We start from the raw sequence: 27,061 nt of genomic DNA on the forward strand, positions 1-27,061 counted from the left end.
ATGAACACCTGGAAAGAAACTGAAAACAATAGTTCTTGTGATTCCTTTCTGAGTTGCTCAGAGGCTCTGTCAATGCTACTGCGCGCACACGGGTAAAATCATAAACGCTGCCTCACGCTGGGCCAGGCTGTGTCACCACCTTTTCCATCCTAACCAGCTTCAAGCCTATTCTAAAAATGCTTAATTCTATTCACAGGCTCCCTTTTGTACTGACCCGAAGGTGAGCTGACTCAGGCACCCGGGAAAACCATGCAAACACACGATGCTGCAGGGAGAGCAGCACCAGCGCGGCCTGGCCAAAGAAAGCGACTCTGAAACTGTTCCAGAAGGACGCGGAGGATCTACCCATTAATAAATCTTCAAAACCCAAGCCAAATAAAGCGCGACCACGCCAAATCTAAATGACAACACTTTATTGCAGCATCGGCAAAGGTCAGATTTCTGAAGCTGGTGAAGATCGGGCAGCATTTCCATGTGAAATGTTACAACTTTACAAGTTTTGTTTCTTATTTAATTCTACATGCAGAAACTGAAACATGGTAAAAGAAAAAATGCAAAATAGCTAGGAAAAAAAGATGTAATCAAGTTGTAGCATACAGATGTGCTCTTTAACTAAATTTACTATGCCTATCGGAAAGCAAACGAAAGACAACTATCCTAATAAATTAACAGATTGCCAGAAACAGACTAAGAACCCTCATTTCTATTTAGTGGGGGGGAAAACAAAACAAAACAAAAACAACAAAACAAAAACAAACGCGAAATAAAAGCTCTACTGTTTCCATACTTTGTTTAGAGACAAAGGCTGTAAACCCATGAAGGTCAACAAAATCTTCTGATCCCCTTCTTGTTGTCCTTCGTCCATTTTCTGTGACATGCTGACCGGCACGCTGTCTGTTTTCAATGATACTTACAATGGGCTCAACTCTCCCTTCTTGGGCTGGTGTCAGACTCCCCTAAGCCATCTGAACTCATGCTCTTTGTATACTAAGTCTTCACATTTTTCTTTTACCCTAATAGGCAATTTTGTATTACTGACTCTGATGGATAAAACTGATTTTTCTCCCTCATCCCTTGTTCCTCTTGAAACAAATTCCTAAACAAAAGCCTTCCTGGTGGATTATCTGGTATTTGGATATCTTTCATCATTTTGTTGTCCTGCATGTAAGTTTTTACTAGAAGATTTTACTGCTTGCTCTATACTTTTCTACTGTAGTCCTGGAGCCCCCAAATGTATCTTCTTCCAACATGGGATGTTCAATTCAGAGACACTGTAACTCAAATCAAATTTAAAACTCAAGTTCATTTCCCCCATACCATTACCATCACAACCGTTTCTTCTCTGGCTCAGTCATCTCACTGACGCTCTTCTTGGTGTAACTGCTCAGTAGTCAAGTTAACCATCTCATTTCTTGACTGCTATTCTCAAGAGAAGATTAACCCTCACGTGATTTCCATTGCAAAAGGCCTTTCCGCCTTATCTGGAAGCGTCGGCTTGTTCCGGTGTTGGCAGAGGCTGCTGTTCCCGCCTCACGGCCCCAGCCTGTCCCAGGTTTAGATTCGCAACTCTCTAGACCGACATGCTGAGATGTGTCCACTGCTCTCATTCAATTGCTGGAGGACTCCACTATCCACAACATCAGATACAGGACCTAATGAAATGACACGTGCTGCTGGATCAACGTCTCCTGGAGGTACAAATAGGGCAACGTTAAAGAGAACTAGTACTGAGGGCAAACTTGCGGCAAGAAAAGGTGCCCTAAAGACCACCGTCTCCCAGGCAAATCAGTGCTTCTTAAACAGCACACAAGGGGTGCCTGGGTGGCTCAGTTGGTTGAGTGACAAACTCTTGATTTTGGCTCACGTATTAATTGCAGGTTGTGAGATCGAGCCTGGCGTCGGGCTCCTCGCTGAGCGTGGCGACTGCTTGGGATTCTCTCTCTGCCCCTCCCCCCTGCTCGTGCTCACACACTCTCTCTCTCAAAATAAATGCAACTTAAAAAAAAAAAGCACATAAACTCCTACTGGACTAAAAAACAACAGGAACAGAAGGGCAGGCACTAAAAAGAGCAAGGCTGATGGTGATCAGATAGGTGGTCTTGGAATGTTCCGGTAACTACTTTCTAAGGTGCTGAGTGTTTAGGGTTTGTACAATGGTTTGTACAATGTGTACAAAATCACATGTTGAAGTCTACCACCAGTACCTCAGGATACGACCTTATTTGGAATGGTCAGTACAGAGGGAGTTAGTAAAGATGAGGCCACACTGGAGTAGGACGGGCCCCCAATCCAGTGTGTGTCCTAAAGAGGAGGAAGTGGACACAGACACACGGACAGGGAGAACGCCAGGTGAAGATGGGAGGTGTTGGATCGACAAACGAAAGCCAAGGCATGCCAAGACTGGGGCAAACCACCAGAAGCTGACGGAGGGCCCCGGAACAGACGGTCCCTCCCAGCCCTCAGGAGGAAGCAGCCCTGCAGACGCCTCCAGACTGAGACATTAGTTCTACCATTACAGTCACCCAGCGGTGGTACTTCTTATGGCAGCACTAGCAAACACACAGCTTGCTTCTCACAAGGCAAGTTACATTAGCGAGAAACTGATTTCAAAGAGTAAGATGTGAGTATGGAAAAGTGTTATCTTTGGCTGGACGTATCTAAAACGGGACTGAACTGAATGGAAGATGGTCAAGAACACAAGTATTCCCTGAGAGAAAGAAACGTCTCTTTCCTGAAGTCAAGACAAAGCAATGTTCTAAAATGGAGTGTTTTAAAGTTTATTTACTTTGCACATGAAGGAGCAGCAGAGAGAGGGAATGGGGGAAGGGCAAAAAGAGAGAGAGAGGGAGAGAGAGAATCCCAAGTGGACTCCACCCTGTCAGTACAGAGCCTGACACGGGGCTAGAACCTACAAACCATGAGATCATGACCTGAGCCAAAATGAAGAGTGAGATGCCCAACCGACTGAGCCACCGAGGCACCCCTAAAATGGAGTATTTTAAATAAATATAGTAAATGATAGGGGGAAAAATGTCCAGTCTTTGATAAGACAAATATATCCCTGTATATAGTGCAGAATATTATTTGACTGCTTTATAGGCAAAACAATAATTTTGAGAGACTTAAAAAATGTAAGAGCTCAGAAAGTACCTAAAATATTCGCTTTGGATTATGTGCTTATTCTACAAGGGACCCTGCTTTACAACAAAAGTATCAATTACTTAACTTTATAATAAGGACATAAAGAAAATACCTAACAAAAAATGCGCATCTACTTATGATGGGTTTAAAGAAAAGTCTGATAGTATAAATCACACTTGGTACTCAGAGTGTGATCTGCATTCTAGCAGCTTTGACATCACCTGGGAGATGTTGTTAGAAACGAGTTAGAACCAGCAGCTTAGTAAGAGTCACGATGATTAAAATACATATTTTGAAGTTTAAGAAGGGGTGCCTGGCTGGCTTAGTCGGAGGAGTGTGTAACTCCTGATCTTGGGGTCTTGAGTTCGAGCCCCACATGGGGTATAGAGGTTACCTAAGTAACTGAAATAAAAAATAAAAATAAAGTTTAAGGAGCACTGGTTTAATTCATTTGAATTTTAGCATATCAACCATATCAGCACTAACACTTGCCAGAGATGTGAAGTTTCAGTTTTTTCAACACCAGCAGAGTGGAAAACAACCTTGTTCTACACTGGTTAATTGTTTTATTTAGAGTGCTATTGCCATTTTAACACATTATAAACAAAGGCCTGTACTTTATTAGGGCATCACTGCCCAGTGAGAACGGCCACTATTTTAATGTACAGCCTATTTTAAGGACCACCTTGTGATTAGAAAAATTTTAAATCATTATATTTCATGTCTGGGAACCTATCAAAATCCCTGGGTAAGGAACTTTAACTGCTTTAATAAACAGTTTCCAAATGAATTTCCCCTCATTTGCCATAGAACATGAACAGTGTTAGTAACTAATTTTTAAAATAAGCTGTAGCCAAGTTAAAAGTGAAATTGAAAACACTTTCTCAGACCTTTCTCAACACTTTCTCTTCCCTCCTCTGTTTAGGAACTCACCTCGCGGTATTTTCTCCCTAAGGGATCGGATGAACCACTGCTCTAGATACACATCTTTCCACTGTCTGGCCCGGCATTAAAATAGAAAAAAAATAAAGAGGTGCCAAACCACCAGGAAACTCCACCCCACCAGTTATGTTCTTTCAAATCACTACATTTCTTCACTTAAAACTTAAGTTTAAAAAAATGGCCAAGAACACTTGGTGCTCAAAAACTCCTGTTTACGTGACTGCTTGTTCCTCTACCAGGTTCACTCACACCTCTATTTCGAGAGCACTGGCTTTGAAAAGTACCTTAAAACTTTACAAAGAGCCATTTTTAAGAATGATGAACAAGTCAGCATTTTTTTGAGTTATTATTTTAAGAAGAGATTTAAGACAGGAAGAGATGGTAGCTCAAGAAATGGGACTTTCACAAAATCAGGAAATGAGGAAAAAAGAGCTTCTAGGGAACAGAGCTTAGGGAAAAAGTTTATTAAATGACCAAATACAGATTTTTAAAAGTCCCTTTGTCCACTTAACAAATATTAACTGAACATCTACCGTATGGCGGGCACAAGAGTGACACAAGAGCCACAGTAGAAAACAAGACGCGGCTTCATTTCTGCCTCAGTTCTCAGTCTCACAGGGGATAAAGAAAAGCTGGCAGGCGATTACACAGGATAAGGTCTGTAGAAATACAGCGAGCAAAGGCAGCATATATGTACCAACCTACGTCAGATCTGAGAATATCAAGGTAAGACCTGAAGGAAGAACAGGAGATATCCAGAGGAAAGCGTGAAAAAGTTCCAAACAAGGGAGGTGAAAAAAGAACCTAACCAGAAAGACAGAAAGGCCAGCTTGGCTGGGAGTAGAGGAAGGAAGAGAAAAGATAAAGCCAATAAGGTAAGTACACCCTCACCATGCAGGGCCATGGTAACCAAGTTGAGGAGTTTGGACTTTATACGCTACAAGCCATGAGGAGCCACTGAGGATTTTAAGCACAAGAGTTCACCTCCTCAGACAACAGACTTCATTTTAGAAAGAACAATGTGGGGGCAGCACAGAGAATGAACTGGAAGGGTTGACACTGGAGACTGAGAAGCAGATGTGGGAGCTGCGGGCAGCAATGCGATGAGAGGTGATGGCGGCTTGATCTCGGGTCTCAGCAGCAGAGACAGAATCAAACAGGCAAGGGTGAGAACCGCTCAGTAGTAGAATCAAAGTATTTGTCAATTAACTAGACATGGAACCTGAGGGAGCGAAGAGTCCAAACCAAAACCTACATTTCCAGTTTGGATAACTGGCTCAGCAGTGCCTCCACTCGATGAGCCAGAGAACAGAGGAGGAGAGTGGCATAGGGGCAAGGACACACCTTCTAGACGGTTGTTTAGAAGACAGCTGGACATGCAATCAGACTCTAAACTGTGAGACCTGACCGGGAGCTCTGAAAAGGAACTGGGCCACAGGAGGGAAGGACGCCTCCTGTGGAGAGTGCACAAGAGTAGGACAGGAGGGCTTGGACGGACCCAGAGGGACAGAGCGTCTCCAGGCAGAGGCAAGCCCATAGAGGAGTCAGGAGACAGGAGGAGGAGTCAAGGAGGGAGGAGAAAGACCAGAAGACACGAGAGCCACAGAAGTCCAGGGAAGACAGCGTATGTCAAGATAAAGAGGGGCCACATGCTAAGCACTGCTGAGGCAGCCTGAAAGCGACGGAAGTGAAGCACAGGGAGGCAGCTGGGAGTGGGGGAGGGCAGAAGACCGCAGTCAGCCACACCAGTGAGAGGGGAGGAAGAAAGAGCAAACAGGGCCAATTCTTCCAAGTTTGGTTAACTAGGGGCTGGAGGGAGGGAAGGAAAAACAAAAAGTTAAAGAGAATGAGGAAAAACAACTGAATAACTGACAGCAAACTAAGAAAGGTATAGCTTTATGTTTATCTTTTAGCATATGTAAGTTCACACATCTGTTTTCCCATATTTTTCCCCCAACTGCTTAGGAAATGCCTGGGACTTAATAAACTCTCAATGGCTTTTTAAAATAAATGTATGACTTGGACAGAATTAGCTCTTTCAAGTACCCATACTTAGTCTTCCCACTAGACTTGAGGGTAAAGACTTTATCTTTTCGTACTTTTTAATTTGTCATAGTGCAGGAGGACTGAACCCATGGCAGATGCTGAGGGGAGCAAATCATACTGGAAATACTCATTATGTACCAAATGTCATAGTTACTGATTCTATAAATCTACCCAAACATTTAAAAATTAGGAAAAGACACTGTACTTGCATTATGTGACTCAAGAAGGGATTAGGTTTTAACAGAAATAATGCTGTTCAGAGATGTTAAGCTGTAATATAAACAGGTGAAATTGACGGAAAACATCAAGATAAAATATTTCTCTTTTTAAAGTTCTTTTTTTGCTTTTTTAAAAGTTTATTTATTTTTGAGAGAGAAAGAGAGTATGGGTGGGAGAGGGGCAAAGAGAGAGGGGGAGAGGAAGAGGGAGAGAGAATCCCAAGTAGGCTCCATGTTGTCAGCACAGGGCCCAACGCGGGCTCAACCCTATGACCTGTGAGATCATGACCTGAGCTGAAATCAAGAGTTGGACACTAAAACGACTGAGCCACCCAGGCGCCACTCAAGATAAAATATTCTAATAGCTCTGTTCGCCAATCATGAGACAAGAAGAGAAACGGGTATATCAAGAACACTGAAATATATTTAAAGGTATGTAAGAAAATATAAAAGCTGAAAACTAAAATTTGCATGGCCTCTTAAAATAGCTGGCTTCCACATTTTAGTACTAATAAAAGATTTTATTAAAAGACTTTAATGAAGCTTGGATAATAAAAATAACCTAGTATCTTATTATGCCTAATTAGATGGATTTGTACATCAGTTCTAACTTGGATTTCTAAAAACATTACACTCCATAGATGTTAAAAAACAGACCCCTAAACTGTCATGAGAAACCAATATTCTAACCAGCAATTTGATTAGAGCTGTCCAAGCATACAGTTCAAAGAAAAATGTGAAGGGGTGCCTGGGTGGCTCAGTCGGTTAAGCGCCCGACTTCGGCTCAGGTCATGATCTCGCGGTTTGTGAGTTTGAGCCCCATATCAGGCTCTGTGCTGTCAGCTCAGAGCCTGGAGCCTGCATGGGATTCTGTGTCTCCTTCTCTCTCTGCCCCTCCCTTACTTGTGCTCTGTTTCTCTCTGTCTCTCAAAAATAAATAAATGTAAAAAAAAAATTAAAAAAGAAAAAGAAAAATGTTATTGGGAACAAACACAGAGCAAGTAAAAGAGACCTGTGCCATTTCCCCAGCATTGCCTCTACACAATAATGAACTCTTCTGCTCCCACTCAGAGCACAATCCCTTCCACACCTAACCTGCCCGCCCCTAACAGCAAGGTGACGTCTTGGGGCTGATGTACGTCCTTAGCTAAACACTAATACCCCGAAGGAGATCAGTAAGAGCAGCAAAGTCAATGACACCTTTGATCATAACTCGACCACAAGACAGAAAACTGAGTTGATGGTATGGGTCTTTAGATCAGATCTCAGAAAAACTTTAAATAATTTTCTCCCTTAAAAGACAAATAAGATCTTATTAGGAAACATCTATGTAAAATTCCTTCTAGAGTTTTAACTATTTCACTTTAAGCAACTCAAGTTTAAGAAAAACTAGCATGGTTGGGGGGCACACTTGCATGGCTAAGTTGGTTAAGCATCCAACTCAAATACCAGGCTCACGAGTTCAAGCTCTCCATTGCGCTCTGTGCTGAGCGCAGAGCCTACTTTAAAAAAAAAAAAAAGTAAAACTGGCATAGATCCCAGGAGGACATTTTACAATTAAAAACAAACAAACAAAATACCTCAAAACAAACTCAACCTGCAAGCTTGAAAGTCTAGGAAACAGGTTGAGTTTTTGTAAACATGGATTACTTAACACTGACCTGAGAAATTCTAACACAAAAGCCTGTGATTTCTCTCAAATTCATCTATAACTAGTTATCTCTATGAATGCAAAAGAGAAAATTTAAAAATCCAAAGAAGTCCACACAGAGAGGGTGAAAGCCAAGATCACGGTGGCTGAAATTAAAAAAAGAAAAGAAAAAAGAAAAAAACCCTGTAATTATTCTATAAATAGGTTTTTTTTCTCAAATACTTACAACTCAAAGACTTTTCTATTTTGCTAGTAATCAGGCCTTTATCATTAGGTGTAATCCAGAACATCTATTCATGTGGACATCATGAAAAACAAACAGCTACAGAAGAAAGAGAGACGGACTGTCCTACCTCCCACCAGTCTTAAAGATTAGATCCGCATTAGGTGCTCCCTTTGGATGTTGGTAACGAGGCCGCCGCTCCCGATTGGTGTTTGCTGGGGCTGGGCGCTGGGCAAGAGACTGCAGCATTTCTGTAAGCAGGAGCAAAACAGAAAAGGTGGCTAACTCTGGTAAATGCACTCCCCTCCATGAAGCAAATAAAACCCTAGGGAGATCACGTTTACTAGTTGTTAGGTAGGGGAGTAAACAAAAATCACCATTACACAGTCTACAATGATTAAGAAATTCTGAAAGAGCACATCAAGAGAGGAGACATGCTCTTTAATATCATTTAATATCCAATGTCCCCCATCCTGTCAATTTGGCCACCACGGAAGTATCTTGTGTGGCTGTAAAACAGTATGAAAAGCAGTCTAATTCAATAGCTACAAGCATATTGTCTGGAGCCAGACAAGACACTATTGGAACGAATCCCGGTTCTGCCACTTACTAGCCATGGGTCTTCCAGTTCAGTTTCCCTAAATGTCCCTAAATGTCAAATGGGGATGAGAATAAGCACTTATCTCCTAGAACTGTGGTACATAAGACAGTGTCCAGCTCACAGTTAAGCCCTTTACACTGAGTACTAGCTTACTTATTATTAAAAATGTGGGGTATCAACCAGAAGAGATTCTAGAAGACAGACTCAAGGACAGAAAACCAAATATTTCTTTATGCAACAACCTCTTGCATAGAAAGTAGTGTGTCAGTACAGTGCTTTATCAACAGACATATTATGACTCTAAAATTTAGGTGTCACAGAAATGCCAAGAGGCTGGTTTATGAAATGCTCATGGACTCTGTGCACATAAGGTTCCAGTTAATCCAAGAGTGTTCGGTTTATCTGCATAAAACTGGAATCTTAATTTTTTTTTATGTTTATTTTATTTTTGAGAGAGAGACAGAATGCAAGTGGGTTAGGGACAGAGAGAGAAGGGAGACACAGAATCCGAAGCAGGCTCCAGGCTCCAAGCTGTCAGCACAGAGCCCGACGCGGGGCTCAAACTCACGAGCTGTGAGACCATGACCCGAGCCGAAGTTGGACGCTCAACGGACTGAGCCACCAGACGCCCCAAAACTGGAATCTTAATTTGAGTATACTCTCAAATCTGAAGAAGCACGGGGCCCTTGAGACAGGACTCCCAAAAGACAAAATAAGATAATAACTATGTATTGATTTAATTTGCTCACAGATGACTGGCAACATGGCGCAATTAAAAACTGATCCTCATCTCAGCTGCAAACATAGCTCTAACAGTATGGGATCTAACTGAATAATGGAGTTAGCAAGGTATGATGAAAATTATATTGTTATTTTGCAAGTAAGTGAGAAAAATGAAGATAGGAAGGAATATAAAAAACAATCAACTTCTCAGGCTAAACATTTACAAAGATGACATGAAAAGGGGGAGGGGAGAACTCTGATATTCTATATTTAAAAAGCCCAAGAGGCATAAACATTTTCTACTTCTGTCCTATAAGTGACTGTATACCTTGATAATCTTCTTGTTCTTGCCGTTCATTGATATCTAGAGTGAGCTTTTTCATTCTCATCCTCTCTTCTTGTTCTGCCTGTTGCTGGTTCCAGTGATTTGCAGCAAGTTGGGAAGACATGGGTACATTAAGGATCTTAAACTGAGAAAAAATAACAAAAGAAATTACAAATGGCTTGAGAAAATCAAAAGAAGAAAAAAAAGATTTCAAACAAATCTAAATAAAGACAGTATCATCTAAGAACATAAACAGACAATAGTCTTAAACTACTAGAGACAAACCCAATAGGGTTGGTTAGGAAATGGAAGACCATCAAGATCAACCTCAAGAAAAGGAGAAGCCTCTCTTTTCCTGCACTATGTTTGGAGGCACACATCTAGCAACAGGGTATCAATTTCCATCATACAGACCCTATTATTTATGGGTCATTGTCAAAAAAGGCTTTTATATAGCAAGCTGTAACTTGCATCCTTTTCATTTCTATCCTCTGGAACCAGTTTTGGCCTCCTGAACAATACAGAACAAATCTATTCCACCTTTAGTATTGACAGACCTTATTTCTAAAGATAGAATGCAATGTTAGAACAGAGGAAGAGTTAAGCAACTGCCCTATGAGACATATTTCTCTGTTATGAGAGAGAGTCCTTATCCGTGAAATGCTTTTGTTTTTAGCAGGATATCCCTGGTTTGGATTGTGCAAGGTAAACAAACTTAGATAGAAATCTATGAATTTAAGGGCCATGGTTCCCTGGAAATGGATGAGTAAGCTATGTAACTATCTGAGTACAAGACAGAAACATTTCACAACCTGAATTCTCTCTGCTGTGTGTAACATGCACAACTCAGTTAAGAGACCTCCTCTAATACTTTGGATCAACAGCATGCCTCATGAGGAAAGAAAGGGCATAGGTAGCTGTGCTCAGGATCCCAGACCTCTCTCTGCTTGACCTATGCGACCTACGCCCTTTTGATGCTTGCAACCTTGAAATTATTAGTAAAGCTTAACACTGTATAAAAATTCTGATTCATTTGAATCTGATTTGACAATCTGATTCTTTGTTATTATCTCAGATGTCTTCTTCTGGTATTCTCTTTTATATGACGCTCTTCAGTCAGTCAATATTCCTCTTAAAACGTAATACCCAGAACACTACGCGCAGTTGGCCAGATACACTAAGATGAAGAATAGTTAAGTGTGGGTACAAAACATCTACAAACCCAACTAACTACATTTCATCTTTACCACAGTAGATAACTAAGTGTCTCATATAGCGAAATAAAAATGTATTTAAGGTAGTCCATTTGGCAGGGTGCCTGGGTGGCTCAGTCGGTTTGGCTCAGGTCATGAGTTTGAGCCCCGCGTCGGGCTCTCTGCTGTCAACATGGAGCCCACTTCAGACCCTCTGTCTGCAGCCCCCCACAGCCCCTCCCCTGCTCGTGCTTTCTCTCTCAAAAATATAAACAAACATAAAAAAAAAAAATGGTAGTCCATTTGGCTACCAGCCTAGCAGACCTCACTTGTTCTCCCTGATGAGCTTAGTCTGACATAATGTGCTGAGTGGTTGAGTACAGACTCCCTGCAACTATCCTGTTCTATTTTATGAGCTCAAAACCATCTTTTAAAGAAAAAAAAAAACACACATACACATACAATCAAGAAAACCTCACTGCAATCAAGGTAATGAGCATGTCCATTACCTCCAAAGGCTCCTTTTGTCCCTCTGTAACCCATCTCTTTCTCTACCTCACCCCCAGGCAACTGCCAACTTGATTTCTGTCACTACTGAATAGCTTGTACTTTCTAAAAGTTTGCGTAAGTTGAATCATACAACACACATTTTATTTTGTCTAGGTTCTTTTACTTTGCACAACAACTTTCAGATGCATTCATGCTGCTGTATGTATTAAGTTTGTTCCTTTTTATTGTAGAGCTGCATTTCCTTGTCTTATACACCACAATTTGTTTATCCACTCACTTGTTGATAGCATTTGGGATTTCTATTTGGGGTTATTACAAATATATTTAACAAATGTTTGCATTTTTCTTAAATGTGAAATGCTAGGAATGAAAAGCTGGGAATACCTGGTGTGTTTTACTTTTTAATTTTTTAAAAATTAACTCTACACCCAACATGGGGCACGAATTCATGACCCCAAGGGTCAAGAGTTGCACACTCTGCCAAATGAGACAGCCAGGTACCCCGTGGTGTGTTTTACTTTTTAAGAAACTATAAAAATGTGTTCCAAAGTAGGTATGCCATTTTATATTCCACTAAAAGTGTATGAAAGTTCCGGTTGTGTCACACCCTTGCCAGCATTTGGTATGGTCCGTCGGTCGGTCTATCTATCCACCTATCTATCTCTATGAATTTTATCCATTCTGGTGAGTATATATAGTGGTATTTTTCACCCTAGGTTTTAATTTTCATTTTCCTAGCGACTAAAATCATCTGTTTTATTTTTTTTTTTTTTCAACGTTTTTTATTTATTTTTGGGACAGAGAGAGACAGAGCATGAACGGGGGAGGGGCAGAGAGAGAGGGAGACACAGAATCAGAAACAGGCTCCAGGCTCCGAGCCATCAGCCCAGAGCCCGACGCGGGGCTCGAACTCACGGACCGCGAGATTGTGACCTGGCTGAAGTCGGACGCTTAACCGACTGCGCCACCCAGGCGCCCCTAAAATCATCTGTTTTAAAATTCAATCTAGAATTATGCTGAAAGTTGACATCAAGGTTCCTGGATTATATAGTTTTCAGAATGTACTTTTCCTTGCTCTTTGAAAAAGGAAATCATTTGCTCATTTATGAATCTTTTGACTACTGCCTCATTCTGAAAAACTTTCTAAATTTAACGACAACTGCTCTACAATTACACACAGAAGTTCTTTCAGTCCTCGAGTATGTAATTTATTTTTGCCTAAAAACTGGGACTCATTTAAAGTAGATAAGTTATCCCTTTGGACACTATCTGATTTTACCCAATTTTCAACTTACCCTTCCTGGTTGAAATCTTCCTTGCTCTCTCTCTCTCTTTTTTTTTTTTAATGTTTATTTTTGAGAGAGAGAGAGAGCGAGCAGTGGAGGGGCAGAGAGAGAGAGAGAATCTGAAGCAGACTCCACGGTGTCAGCTCAGAGCCTGATGTGGGGCTCAAACTCATTAACTGTGAGATCATGACCTGAGCCAAAATCAAGAGTCTGGTGCTTAACCAAATGAGCCACCCAGGTGCCCTGAAATCTTACCACTTGATAAAAATGAAAGTGAACAGCTATTTTCCTCCCAAATCTCTCCACAAGCAGTGGGATTATCCTTTGTTCTTCTGACCCTGAACGCAGCCTTTTAAAAACTACTTCCTCACATCAACTACACACCAAAAGAAAAAAGAAAAAAAAAAGGATCTCCATATCCTCTCAACCACATCTCCTTTAAAAACTGCAGGTTGTGGACTGTTAATTGCTAAATTCTACTGTCCATGGTTTGATCATGGTCCTGCTTTTCCCTTCATCCACAACTATGAATTCTGTGCTATCTTTTTTTCTGCCTCTTCCCCAAACTTCCTTTCAGTTCCACATTACGGTCAGTGCTTTCATGAAATAAGCACCTGCCAGGCAAGGCTGCAGAGAACACGGATTTCTGTAGTCGGACAGATGGGGTTCACAGCTCTTTCTCTCAACTATACAAGGAGGATTTCCACACTACCTTTGAGGTCGTACTACCTCTGAGTGTGCAGTACAGGGCCCGGCACACACCAGGTTCTCCATAAATAATACCTGTTAATAATGCGCCAAAATAACAAAGTTCAGAACAGTTGCCCTCATTACTTACTGGACATTCTGAAACTAAAATCGCAGCAAAATAAAACCACAAGTTCAATTAAAAAAATCACCTTCTTAGCAGAATGAGACTGACAACCACCAAGTAGAAAGTGAAACCCGTGAATGCTTCTGCACACTATCCTTGGGCCTGTGCAGTAGTCTGTACCAGGAATGTCTCTATCAGATGGGACTTGTCCCAATTGTCTCTTACGTCCACTAACAAAAACAACAGAAACAAAGTGAAAATAAAATGGCCATGTTCCCTCCAATAAACCTTTTAATTTATGTTTTACAACTCAGGAAGGTACACAAAAAGTAATTTAATGAAAAGTTCAGCTCCAAGTGAATTTTCTGCCAGACTCTTAACATGTATCTAATGTGAAACAAAAACTTCATAATATATGTACTCTTCCTAATAAGCAGCATAATTACTAAGATGTCACAGTAATTCATAACGAAATTTTTTATTTTCAGCCCTATTCATGAGGAAAGCATCCTGTTGCACCCGCATTTCCAAATCCACTGCTAAAAGAACTAATGGTAGAGAAAAGCTGAACTAAAACAGACTCTGTACACAGAAGTACGCCAAATTACTAGGACAGCAGAGACAGAGACGTCAAATTCTACAAAGACCACAACTATGAGAATAATCTCCAAAACGATGGTTTGACACAATTTTCCAATCTTCCCTCAACACAACAACTGTGAAATCTGGTTAGTAAATAGACATCAGAGGGACAAATACTCTAAATAAAATTTAACCCATCAGTATAAATCAATAAAGACACAGCTACATAAATTAACACATAATTTTAAAGAACAATTTTAAAGAACATATAAAAGAACAATGTTGGAAACATAGTAGGAATTCAATATATTTTAGCTGTTATTACCATAATTACTTTATTATCTTTATTAAAGTAAAGAAATATGGGCAATGTTGAGTACTATCTCAGTGAAATGCAAAATACCTATTAGGCTTCAAGAATCACAGCTAAATTTTAAGTCATTCTGTTCCTAGTGTCAAATAAGATGCCTTATTTGAGATGGTAAGGGTAAAGAGAGACAACAAATCTGAGTCTCTCAAGATAAGTTACAGATTCCAAATATTACAATGCTCTTACTTATTCAGCTGGCTGGTTTTTCCTCAGGGGCTTTACAAACTGGTTTGTAAATGTGTATAAATACATGCAAACGTAGAAAGAGTGACATATTACTGTTTTACAAAACACTAAAGGCAAAGCATGCAGACACTTTCTTGATCGCTATGAAACCACAAGCTGCAATTCTAAGATGCTTCGATCTGTCACTACATTAACATATTCAGAGAGAAAACAGGGTGGCCATTTTTTCCCCTTACTGGGTTCCTAATAATAACATTTGAATTGTCCTTCATAATTCAGTGACGAGATTAATGGTGATGGTATTTACCACACTAATGAAACAACATAAAACATCATGCAAGAAATTTCATAATGATTTAATCAAAAATGTGAAAAATATAGGTTTCTATTCATTTATAAGACTAACTGGCCTGAGACAAAAGTGTTCCAAGTATTATGTACTTAAAAAGAAGACCAAAGAGACAGTATTAAATACAGAGAGCACAAGAGGCCAATTTTCTGATGCCACTTCACCAGTGCCTTTCCCGTAAAGCTTTTAAAACATTTTTAAAAGAGAGTCACTACTTTATGGCAAATTAAATGACAAAAAGACTAAAGTCACTCGAATGAGATTTCTTGGAATATAAAAATAGAATGGAGGTGATTTACTTTGTATCTTAAAGCTACTTCATAATTGTAGCTGAAACTGAAATACACACACGCATATATACACACATAATCCCGAGTTACTTTAAGTATCAATTGATAAACAATATATAAAATAAATGATGACTCCTTATAAATATTAAAATACTGGAAAGAAATGGGTTGTTTACAAGTATTAAGCTATAATATAATGTATATTTGTTTAAAGCAATCAAAAAAAGCTCTTTAAACCATAATACAATGCTCCTATTACATTAAAACTTGTTTTAATGATCAAAATATTTTATTTCAATTCATTACTCTATTTCATAAATATTTAAATCTAGAAAGAAAGAAATTATGAATAGCATTATCCTCTTTGTTTTTAACTACTCATTTAATTGGCGCAAATTTTTATTTTCCTAATGACTACAGAAGAAAGTTATTTTTGAGCACAAATCTGGTACACAAAGAGATCTTTGACTTAGAAATTAAAGATTCCTATAAGGCAAAACATTTCACATTTCTAGAAAAACCGTTGCACCAGAAGGGCTAACACCCAAAAGTTAAATAAAGAAATAAAAAAATCAGAACAAAATAACTTTCTTTTTCAGACCACAAAATACCAGTGATGTTTCTTCAAATAATGTTCCTGAAACTGAACATTTTCCAAAATTCCAAATAAAGTTTATGAGTTGAAAATTTACTTAAAAACCAAGTACTCTGAGCTCTCATTTCATGCTTGCTAATATTTTTTAATAAAGTTCAATAAAAACGTTTCCTTAAAAATTAAACAGACTTTCACATTTTAAGAAATAAGAACTTCCACTCTTCATTTTGTATAGTTATTTGGGTTCTACAGTATATAATTTATCTACTTTAAAGCAAAAATATTCCTTCTACAAAATAAACACATAGTCTTACTTTGCTTGACAGAATTTAGGACTGCTGAAATGAATTTATTTTTCAAAGCTCAGGAGTTTCTTAGGTAGGCTGTGGTTTAATTTATGCCTACATGTTCTAAAAAGGTCAAATGGGGTATACGAGTTGACAAAGTTAAAATGAATTTTCACATGTGCCTCACAAAAAGGAGGGACAAATGAAGAAAACAAATTATTTCCTTTGTGTGATTTGATCTTCACAGAAAGATATTCCTAAGCCCCCTTTCAGATAAGAAAAAGGGTTCGAGAAGTATGCCAGCAATACGAATGTCCAGCAGCGCTACAGAAATGGTAACCAAGGGACAGCTACCTGAGGTTGTCAGGTACGGCCCTTCACAATGAAAAACCCCTCTCTTTCATGCCAAGAACATTTGGTGATGGCGTCAGGGAGGGGCTGAGAAGTTTTAAAGAAAAGAGAGAATGAAGCAGATCTAAAAGGTAATGACTGAAACAGAAAAGTGAAGCTCAGAGAGCAATGTAGTCCCTAGAAAAGAAAAGCAGAAACTCTGGGCTTGGAGAATCCTAGGAACCATGATGAACTCGCGGTTTTGCAAAGCTCAGTTTAGGGTCTGGATCAAACCCTCCCCCTACCCCGCCCTTATTTTTCTAGGGACTCAGTGGAGGATCGGGACTGAGGACATGCCAGAGCTCACCCCTGGCCTGAGGGTGGGCGAGGGCAGAGCTCTCCTGAGAACCCCAGAGGCCGCAATGGAGGAAAGGCTACGGCTGGAAAGGAATCATGAAGGCCATGTCTGAAGACACAGCAGTGCTCTGAGCCTGAGCCAAGGTTAACTTCACATACAACACGACGGAAAGTCTTTTCTGGTCCTCCCTTCCAGGATTCTAATTGGTGTACAGTTTTTATATCTCAAGATTTACTTGCAGTATAACAAAATAATGTACCCCGCACAACTCTGATCCTCTGAGCATGTAAGAAATTACCTGACAAAAGCAAAGATAAAAATTAATTTGGGCATCATCTCGTGGAGGCTGTGTTGCCGGAGGGAACAGACTATCCTGTCCATCACAGACGGCATCTCATTAGAGGACCTGCAGATCGTCCCATTCAGAACAGCAGGCTCCGCACCCCCCATTCCAATCTCTCTCTAGCCTCTTTTTTATTTTATTTTCCTTCTGAGCATTCCCCCCAACCTGACATTACGTATTTCTTCACTGTTTGCCTCCCAGCACCAGAATGAAAGCTCCCGAGAGAGAAGGAACTCTAGTGACAGTTGTACTTTCTGCACACGGGGCAGTGCCTGGTACACAGCAAGTGAACAACAATTACCTGTTACGTGACTGTGTGAATGAATATGGAAGCCAGGCATTCAACTCGTCTCTAAGTTGTGGTGGCTGCCATATTTCGTAGAATCTGGCGGTCCATTAATTGTAAGATACACCATTATATCACACATCACTAAAACAGAAAAAAATGCTGCCAGTTATAAACGCTAAGAGGCAGCTTGATTTCAGAAATGTTGAAATGTGAAAAAACTTAGAGAATTAGTAATATGTGATATATCCTAGAGTTGAGTCTGAGAGTTGGGCTTTATTTTCTTCATAGTATTTTTCACTCCTTGCAAATACATTTGTCAACCTTAGCAAGATGTGAGCTCACAAGGGCAGGGACTTATTTATCACCATAGCCTCAGCACCTAGAACAGTATTTGGCACATACGAGATACTCAATAATATTTGATGAATGAATGTATGAACCAAAGTATGAATCCCTAAACTAACAGCTTAGCGGTCAGGGAAATGATTTTGACGGCCATCTGTAAGACATGGGAAACAAGGAGGAAGCAGTATAAGGAGAATTGAGAAGGATTAGGGGTCAAAAACAATGATTTTCAAGAAAAATCTTAACCACGAACATCTTCTTGAGATGTATCTGTCATCACCCTCCTTTCCTTTCCCACCCTGAGTTTACTTATGAAACCTTCCTCCTGGGGGGCGCCTGGGGGGGCGCCTGGGTGGCGCAGTCGGTTAAGCGTCCGACTTCAGCCAGGTCACGATCTCGCGGTCCGTGAGTTCGAGCCCCGCATCAGGCTTTGGGCTGATGGCTCGGAGCCTGGAGCCTGTTTCCGATTCTGTGTCTCCCTCTCTCTCTGCCCCTCCCCCGTTCATGCTCTGTCTCTCTCTGTCCCAAAAATAAATAAAAAACGTTGGGGGAAAAAAAAAAAAAAAAAAGAAACCTTCCTCCTGAAAGTCAAGGGATTTATATATTCTAACAAATACATATGAATTCAAAATTTAAATGTCCTTTCCTTTTAAAGAATAAATAAAAATAAATAAATAAATAAAACATATCCATTCAATGGGGTGCCTGGTGGCTCAGTCAGTTAAATCTGGCTTTGGCTCCGGTCATGATCTCACAGTTCATGAGTTTGAGCCCTGCATCAGGCTCTGTGCTAACAGCTCAGAGCCTGGATCCTGCTTCAGATTCTGTGTCTCCCTCTCTCTCTGCCCCACCCGTTTGCGCTCAGTCTCTCTCTGTCTCTCAAAAATGAAGAAACGTTAAAAAAAAAATTTTAGAAAAAAAATACACTCAAAAGAAGTCAGCTGTGTCTTCTATAGATAATAAAAAATAAAATTACTTCTACACTGAATACTTTATTTCTTTATTTTTAATCTTTTTTTTTTTTTCAACGTTTATTTATTTTTTTGGGACAGAGAGAGACAGAGCATGAAAGCGGGAGGGGCAGAGAGAGAGGGAGACACAGAATTGGAAACAGGCTCCAGGCTCTGAGCCATCAGCCCAGAGCCCGACGCGGGGCTCGAACTCACGGACCGCGAGATCGTGACCTGGTTGAAGTCAGACGCTTAACCGACTGCGCCACCCAGGCGCCCCTTAATCTTTATTTTTGAGAGAGAGAGAGAGAGAGAGAGAGAGAGAGAGAGAGCGAGCGAGCAGGGGAGGAACAGAGAAGGAGACAGAATCTGAAGCAGCTCCAGGCTCCAAACTGTGGCACAGAGCCCAACGCGGGGCTTGAACTCATGAATCGTGAGATCATGACCTGAGATGAAGTTGGATGCTTAACCAACTGAGCCACCCAGGCGCCCCTACCACTGAATACTTTACATGTTTCCAACTCTTCTCCTCTTATAGGCAAAACATAACTTACAACCTATAAAACAAAGTTATTGCTTACACTTGATAAGTAACAATCACCTGTGGTGAAACAGGCCAGTTTCTTACCTGTTGTTTATTGCCTTTTCTTGTTAACATGACAAAGGGCATAGTGTCTGCAGACTCTGCCTCTCCCTCCCCACCACCGAGTGGTGGCCCTTTCCTCAGCTGGCTTTTGAGATGCAAAGGAATAGCAACATCAAGTTGGTGCACTTTAACAGATTCGCCACTTCGTTGCTTAAAGATAGAAATGAAAAAATATAAACACTCTAACATACACAGGGATATATGTAAACATAAACTGAACAATTCATTCAGTGCCATTATTTCTTAAAACACAACGATCCTTAGAGCCAAAGTAACCTGACGGGCAGCTGAGACAGAGGCGCCCCTCCTCTGCCCCCACCTCTTACGTATGGCTGGGAAGACCTGTGCAAGTCCCCAGTGACTGGCTCTGTTTACCGGTGCAGCTCAAAGACACAATGCTGTAGGTTCTCCTGACTCCGCATGCTCCTGAAGTGCATACTCACACCACATATCTTCCTTCATACTTCTCATGTGTCACAAGTGTCTGCTTCTCTGTGACAATCCTCCACCAGACTGGCGGGGTTCTGCACTGAATACCCTTTCCCTGGTGTTTTAAATACCCTAGTGGTGTTTTAAATACTGCAGGTGCTCAATTAATATTCAGGAATGAATGGAATCTATTACTGTTCAGATTAACTTTGTTTGTTAATAACAAGTTTTCAAGATTGACACTGGATTTATTAGTCAATTATTTAAACAAACCTTCAGTGAAGACTTGTGCGTTGGGCTTATTACTTATTACTTGAGATACTAATACTAAAAAGACAGTCCCTATCCTCAAAGAGCTCAAAAACTGTTAATTAGGATAGAGAAATAAATTAATTACAATTCATCCAAGTCATGTATAACCTGTTTTGGGGTGAAGTGACTATATAGGCCTGGCTAGGAGTGGGTGGATGCTGAAACTTCACAAAAGACTAAACAAAACTGGGACGTCTGAGAATGTCTTTAAGGCTTCATAAGACTTCTTGTAAGCAGATGGCAGCAGAGCAGTCTGGGGGATACAGAGGGAGTTTAGGAAGGGGAGGACAGGTCCAAAAGCAAGGACATGAAACAGCATGGTGCATTTTGGAAACCGCACATAATTTTCTGTATTTGCTGAATGGAGCACAAATGAGGAAAGAGCTGAATGTAATTCTTCAAATCTAAGCAGGTAATGCTAACAGGCCACGAAGGTTTTGAAAATGCTTTACCACAATTTAAATGGCCTTTGATATAGGCTCCATATTTGCAAGAGACCTAAATCAAATATAATGGTAATAAAGGGGTAAGGTCTTATTGTTTATAAGTTCCAATTTGTAGAATTTGCTTGAAGCTCTCCCAGATTCATAAGATTTACAAAGACTTTTTAACTTAAAATTTCAAAGGATCATGTTAGATCAATCTTTATTTGTAAATTAACTTTTTTTCTAATTATAAAACGAACATATTCTCTTTGTAAATTATTTAAATACAAAAATGCATCAGCCAGTGTCTCCATACCAACCCCTCCCTCACCATGCTCCAAGGAACAACAACCAGTATCAATGGGGCGTGTTCTCCACATTTTTCTTGAAAATACTAGTAACACACATGTACACACAAGCTCCATCTATGCATACTGTTCTTCACTATATACATGTTTTTCTTCTTTTTGATTCTATATAATGGGCATCTTTGTGTTGAGTATATACAGAGCTAATTATATGGATATCCTCTTATTTATATAATTGGTTCTCTACTAAACCTACTTCCCCATTACAGTATGAAATCTTTATATATTTAACTTCATATACTCGGGTGAAAATTAGTTAAGGGTGGACTTTTAGATCAAAAACCATGCCTATTTGCTAGGTATACTAAGTTTCTCTCTAAAAAAGATGGACTGATTTACATATTCCAAATACAGATATTTACCCATACTTAACCACAATGGGTAGAATCACTTTTCACATCTTAGTATCTGATGATCTGATAAAAAGGTTCTTCTTAATCTGCTTATCTTTTGATTATCAGTGAGCTTTAGCATGACTTTATTTATTGTTTCAATCAACAACAAAAAAAACCCTGGGTCATTCATTTGTCCTCACCGGTGTGTAGGACCTGCTGATATAATACAGCCGTTACCCTACATTATACAGTCTGTTTCTGGTCTGGCATTTCTCGAGGCATTCTGGGCTAGAAAGCAATAGGGCAAGATGGCTGAAAACAGACTACGCCACTACTACTCTTGTGGCCTTACTGTGGCTTTAACTGAAACGTAGCAATACTAATAGTGTCTGACAGCACTGTATGAAGAAGGTGAAGTCTTAATGCAATAATCAACAGTCTTCACAATTATTAAGATTTCTGATAAGTTTGCAGTTAATTCCGGTGTGGATATAAAATAGAAATCCAGCTTTATTTTTACTGACAATCCATTGAATAATACATTTTCCCTCAACTGACTTGCAGTGTTGTCTTTACCATATTATTAAATTGTCATGTTTTAGGTCGATTTTGGACTTTCCTATTTCATTAATCCATTTATTCTTGTGCCAATCTATTATTGTGTGTTTAAAATGTTTCAGCTTCCAGAAGTTCCCTAGCTATTTTGTTTATTCATAATTATTTTGTATCACTGGGAAGATGGAGCTTTTTATAAAATCCAGTGTATTAATGTCAAGAATACATTAAACAAAATTTCTTTAAACATCAAATAACCAATATTCCTCTAAATATTTATAGACAAGTTATTCAAATTTTAAATCAAGCTTAATAATTTAGTGTATTAGATTTCCCCAAATATTGATCTTTGGCCAAGTTTGAATTGTAAACAAACTGTAAGTAAAAGGTCTTAGCAACAGAGATAGGACTTCAGAGAAAAAAGGCAGACTGGTACAATGAAATTACTGTTCGAAGTCTTACATTAACTACATTTCCCCCCAGTGTATCCCAAAGAAATGTGCACATCAGGAAAAGTATAAGAAGTACTGGCAGACGCAAACTGTACTGTTGCTGCAGAGGCAAATGTTAAGCTGTAGAGACCCCTGTAACCACCACAACTGAATGTGCTGCAGTATCCTGTAGGGAGAGGACCCTCTGGAATAGGGGAACCGCTCGTACCTGAAGGTTTTCCAGCATCATTTTATCCAGAGCTTGAATGAAGTCCTCATCTTCCACACAAGGTACATGCTTAAGTCCACCTCCCTTAATCATTACCTCCTTATTAAAACAAAACAAGAAATCAGACCACAAATTGTAACCAGAGTTTTGGATGGCAGAGTCTTTTGTATGGATAACTTGCTCAACATAACTCAAGGAACAAGTGAGTAAAATGTGTAACACTACATGTTTAAAAAAACCTGTTAATACAGTAAGGTACTTAGATAGGAAAACAAATTGAATTTCCAAAAGAATATTTTTCAATAATCACAAGAAACACAACTTCAGTGGCTAAAACTGAAATACTAATGAAAATATTGTGTGACCTCAAAAGCAAATTTTCAGCCATACATACAGTATTTTCTTCATCTGTTTCATTCTCTTTATTTGAATCTGTAAGGTAATCGGTATTCTCTTCCTCTTCTTCCTCGCCCTCATCATCATCATTATCAGAACCCTCCTGAAATTATATAACATTAGAAGATTAAAACATTTTGAAAAGGGTTACTATATTTTACATTACTTAAAAAGATTCAAAAATTTCTGTATAATTGTTCATTATTCTCAAGTTCCAGCCTTTTATGTGGTTTGCCTACAATTTAGGGCAAAGTCAGCTGGCAACATTAGCTGAAAACTAATGCACACCAGTAGCCGAAAACCCATTTCACTATCTTCCACCGATCTAATAATACAAAGATCCTTTGTAGAAACTCTTTTCCTTGAATTCCAAAAGGAATGAGCTTCCTGAACCTTTTGTGTTATTTCTCCTCCCTGGCTGTTTTGAGACTGAGTTTCTCATAGTAGTTCTTTAATACTCAACTAACTCTGGAATGAACGTCAGTAAATAGTTCAAATTTAGCCTGGTTAGCAGTGGAAAGCAAGGACAGTAGATTTATAAAGCACTACACTGTACAGAGCACAACAGCCTATAAGGTGTTCTCACATACTTCATTTTGTTTGCTTTATCCAGTTCTAAGAAGGCAGGATAAGACCTCACGCCCCCATTGTTATACATGAACAAACTAAGGCTCGGATAAGATAAGTGACTTGCCCAAGGACACACTACCTATTAAGCAGGAGCTAGACATTCTGCTCCCCCTCACCACTTCTCCCCATCCTCTCTTGTCAATACCCCCACCTCCTCTTCGATCAGCCTGATTTCCTTTCAAACAGAAGACTGAACAGAACCCCAAAGGATATTTCAAAAGGGCAGACACATACAAAAGCACATAGTTGTGCCCCATCTGTGCAGCCTTTCACTTCCAACAACACAACTCACTCTCACTTGGTTCTGTAAGTGTAAAAAAAGACTACATTAAATCCAGCATCTTCTCATTGTGCCAAGACAATGAATGTGAATGAGAAATAACATAACAATTTTAAAAATCCAAATAGTGTATTATAATTTACTATACTGGTATCTGGAAACTTATAGAGTTTCTAAAGTGGAAATACTCTGGGAATGTACAGAAATGCATTTACATTTTTTCAAATGCATTAACTTTTTTTTTTTTTTTAACGTAAGTCTGTAATTCACAACCAAATTTGCAATAGAGATGCTCTTAAATTTGCCCTTGGAAAAAAATTAATCATTTCTTAACACTTAAATTAAAATGCATTGGGGCGCCTGGGTGGCTCAGTCAGTTCAGCATCCGACTCCTGATTTTGGCTCAGGTGATGATCTCACGGTTTGTGAGATTGAGCCCCAAGTGGGGCTCTGTGCTGACAGCATGGAGCCTGCTTGGGATTCTGTCTCTCCCTCTCTCTCTGCCCCTCCCCTGCCTGTGCTCTTTCAAAATTAAAAAAATAAAATAAAATGCATTAACTTTTTCTCCTTACCCTTTATTTTTTATAACTCAGGCAAACACAATGGATTAATTAACTTCTGAAACTGAAAGGCTGGACAAGAATCCCATTGTCCTAATCCCTATTATACACTGACATAATAACCTGTGGGATCTGGAAGTGAACGGACTGCAAAATCTAAGCTGGCTAAGGAGAGCAGGAGGGGTCAGCACAGCACCAGTCACACCGTCTGAGTTCAAATACTGGCTCACCACTTACTACTCTGAGATCTTGGGCAAATTCACCTATTTGTCCCTTATTTTCTCACCTACCTCACAGGGTGGTATGAGAAATGGTAATGTAAATACAGTGTTTAAAAAAGTGACTATGAACAATGAATGCTCGATAAATATTCTTGCTATTATAATGATAAATCTTGTATTTAACCTGCTAAATTGTATAAATGCTAAAGAAAATTCAAATTTTAGAAGAACATTTACTTAATCTTGAAAGTCATTTTTAATTTATGTAGCTGATATTAAGGAGGAAATATTCTGGTTGTTAGCTGCTGGGGAGAACTTCAAAATGCCACGCGGAGCTTGAAGGAGTGAGGACCAAGATGAAAACAAAGAGCACAATTTGTCTGAAGAGTGAACTCCAGCCCTTTTCTTTCTCAGCTGAAACAAGCGGTTGCAGAATTTCTTATTCACTGCTATTAATCAACCCGCTTTCTCTCTTTAACAATGCTCTCCCTATGCTCAGAGAGCAACCATGGGAGAGGGTGGTCTTCAGTGGGAGGAGAAGCAAACTATGCAACTTCACTTATTAAACCACATCTCTCTCACTTTTGCTCCCAGACAAGGCTCATGCAATGCCGACCGAACACTGTGTTTTTTTCCACTTAGCAAACACACTGTATCATGTATGACATTCAACTGCAATTGGAAAAGTAAGCAATGGTTAAAAATCATACAACTTTCAGCCTGGGTGGCTCAGCTGGTTGAGCATCAGACTCTTGATTTAGGCTCAGGTCATGATCTCACGGTTTATAAGATCCAGCCCCATGTCTGGCTGCCACTGACAGTGTGGTACCTGCTTGGGATTCTCTCTCTCCCTCTCTCTCTGCCCCTCCCCTGTTCAAACTCTCTCTCTCTCAAAATAGATACACATTTTTTTTTAAAGATACAATTTTCAAAATTATAAAGTTCACTTTTTAAAAGGAGGAAATGGGGGCGCCTGGGTGGCTCAGTCGGCTGGGCGTCCGACTTCAGCTCAGGTCACGATCTCGCAGTCCATGAGTTCGAGCCCCACGTCGGGCTCTGGGCTGATGGCTCAGAGCCTGGAGCCTGCTTCCGATTCTGTGTCTCCCTCTCTCTCTGCCCCTCCCCTGTTCATGCTCTGTCTCTCTCTGTCTCAAAAATAAATAAAACGTTAAAAAAAATTAAAAAAAAAAAAAAGAAAGAAAGAAAAGGAGGAAATGTATTTAGTGAAGAAAATGTAATACATCCCAATTCTTCAAATGAGGAATTTATTGGAAAGCAAGTCACTTTTTTTTTTTAATATTTATTTATTTCTGAGAGACAGAGAGAGATAGAGCATGAGTTGGGGAGGGACACAGAGAGAGGGAGACACAGAATCTGAAGCAGGCTCCAGGCTCCGAGCTGTCAGCACAGAGCTCGACGCGGGGCTCGAACTCACAGACCACAAGATCGTGACCTGAGCTGAGTTGGCCACCCAACCGACTGAGCCCCCCAGGGGCCCCACAAGTTACTCTTTGAAGTCACATTTACTAAGGCTGTTTAATTTATTAGATTCTGTTTATCTAACTGGTGTAGTAGCAAAATCCAAAGGCAGCCATAAGATTGGTCTGATACACTCATTTCCTTTTATTATTATAAAATATTTAATAATCCAATTTAAATTATATGGTTGAATGTTTCTACAACAACCTCATTTTTTAAAAGAACAATGTAATGTCTACCTATTATATGGAAACCAATTACAGAAACATTCCAGTTCTAAATTTTTATCATTTATATCTACTTTCTCAGGAAACTTTCAGAGTTCGCAGGTTGGAAGGAGATCTTATTTTATGCATTCAAGGAAATCTTGGCTCAAATAATCAAGATACTCTTGTACAAATGTACCTATTTGCTATAAATAAAAGTCATCACCTCTTCTTCTGGGTCATTTACTTCACTTTCATTTCCAGATTGTTCTTCCGTTTCAGCTCCTCCTTCTTCTTCTTCTTCATCCTCTTCAAGATTTTCTCCTTCCGTCATAGACTCTTTTGAATCTTTATCATTTACTAGGCCTTGAAATGAGGAGAAAGTGAAGAAGTATATAAAAAAGGATAAATTTTCAATATTATACCACTTAATTTAGAAGTATGTATTAAAGTAACTCAAAAGCCATTTTCTCAGAATAGTAAAACAAGAATACAATTTAAAATTATTTTGAGAAACATTTTACAAACTAAAGAGACCTTCATTTCAACAAAAAAATCATGATACATTATATATATGAATCAACATATATATATATATAAATACATATATAA

At 39.5% G+C, this 27,061-nt stretch overlaps 1 protein-coding gene across 3 annotated transcripts in view; it reads right to left on the minus strand.

Moving 5' to 3' along the window:
* Positions 1-398: 398 nt before the first annotated feature.
* The window catches only part of UPF2 (UPF2 regulator of nonsense mediated mRNA decay), a 112,261-nt gene continuing 85,598 nt past the window's right edge, over positions 399-27,061 (minus strand). For all 3 annotated transcript variants that reach the window (XM_045060864.1, XM_011283561.4, XM_019833926.3), the window contains exons 16-22: positions 26,676-26,815; positions 23,072-23,176; positions 22,678-22,776; positions 19,576-19,743; positions 9,874-10,015; positions 8,352-8,472; positions 399-1,688 (exon numbers count right to left, since the gene is read on the minus strand). In XM_045060864.1, coding sequence (XP_044916799.1) covers positions 1,679-1,688; positions 8,352-8,472; positions 9,874-10,015; positions 19,576-19,743; positions 22,678-22,776; positions 23,072-23,176; positions 26,676-26,815 — 785 coding nt within the window. In that variant the 3' untranslated portion in view covers positions 399-1,678. The remainder of the gene's footprint in view (positions 1,689-8,351; positions 8,473-9,873; positions 10,016-19,575; positions 19,744-22,677; positions 22,777-23,071; positions 23,177-26,675; positions 26,816-27,061) is intronic.

Source organism: Felis catus, chromosome B4 (assembly GCF_018350175.1).
Source record: "Felis catus isolate Fca126 chromosome B4, F.catus_Fca126_mat1.0, whole genome shotgun sequence".
Lineage (NCBI taxonomy): Eukaryota > Metazoa > Chordata > Mammalia > Carnivora > Felidae > Felis > Felis catus.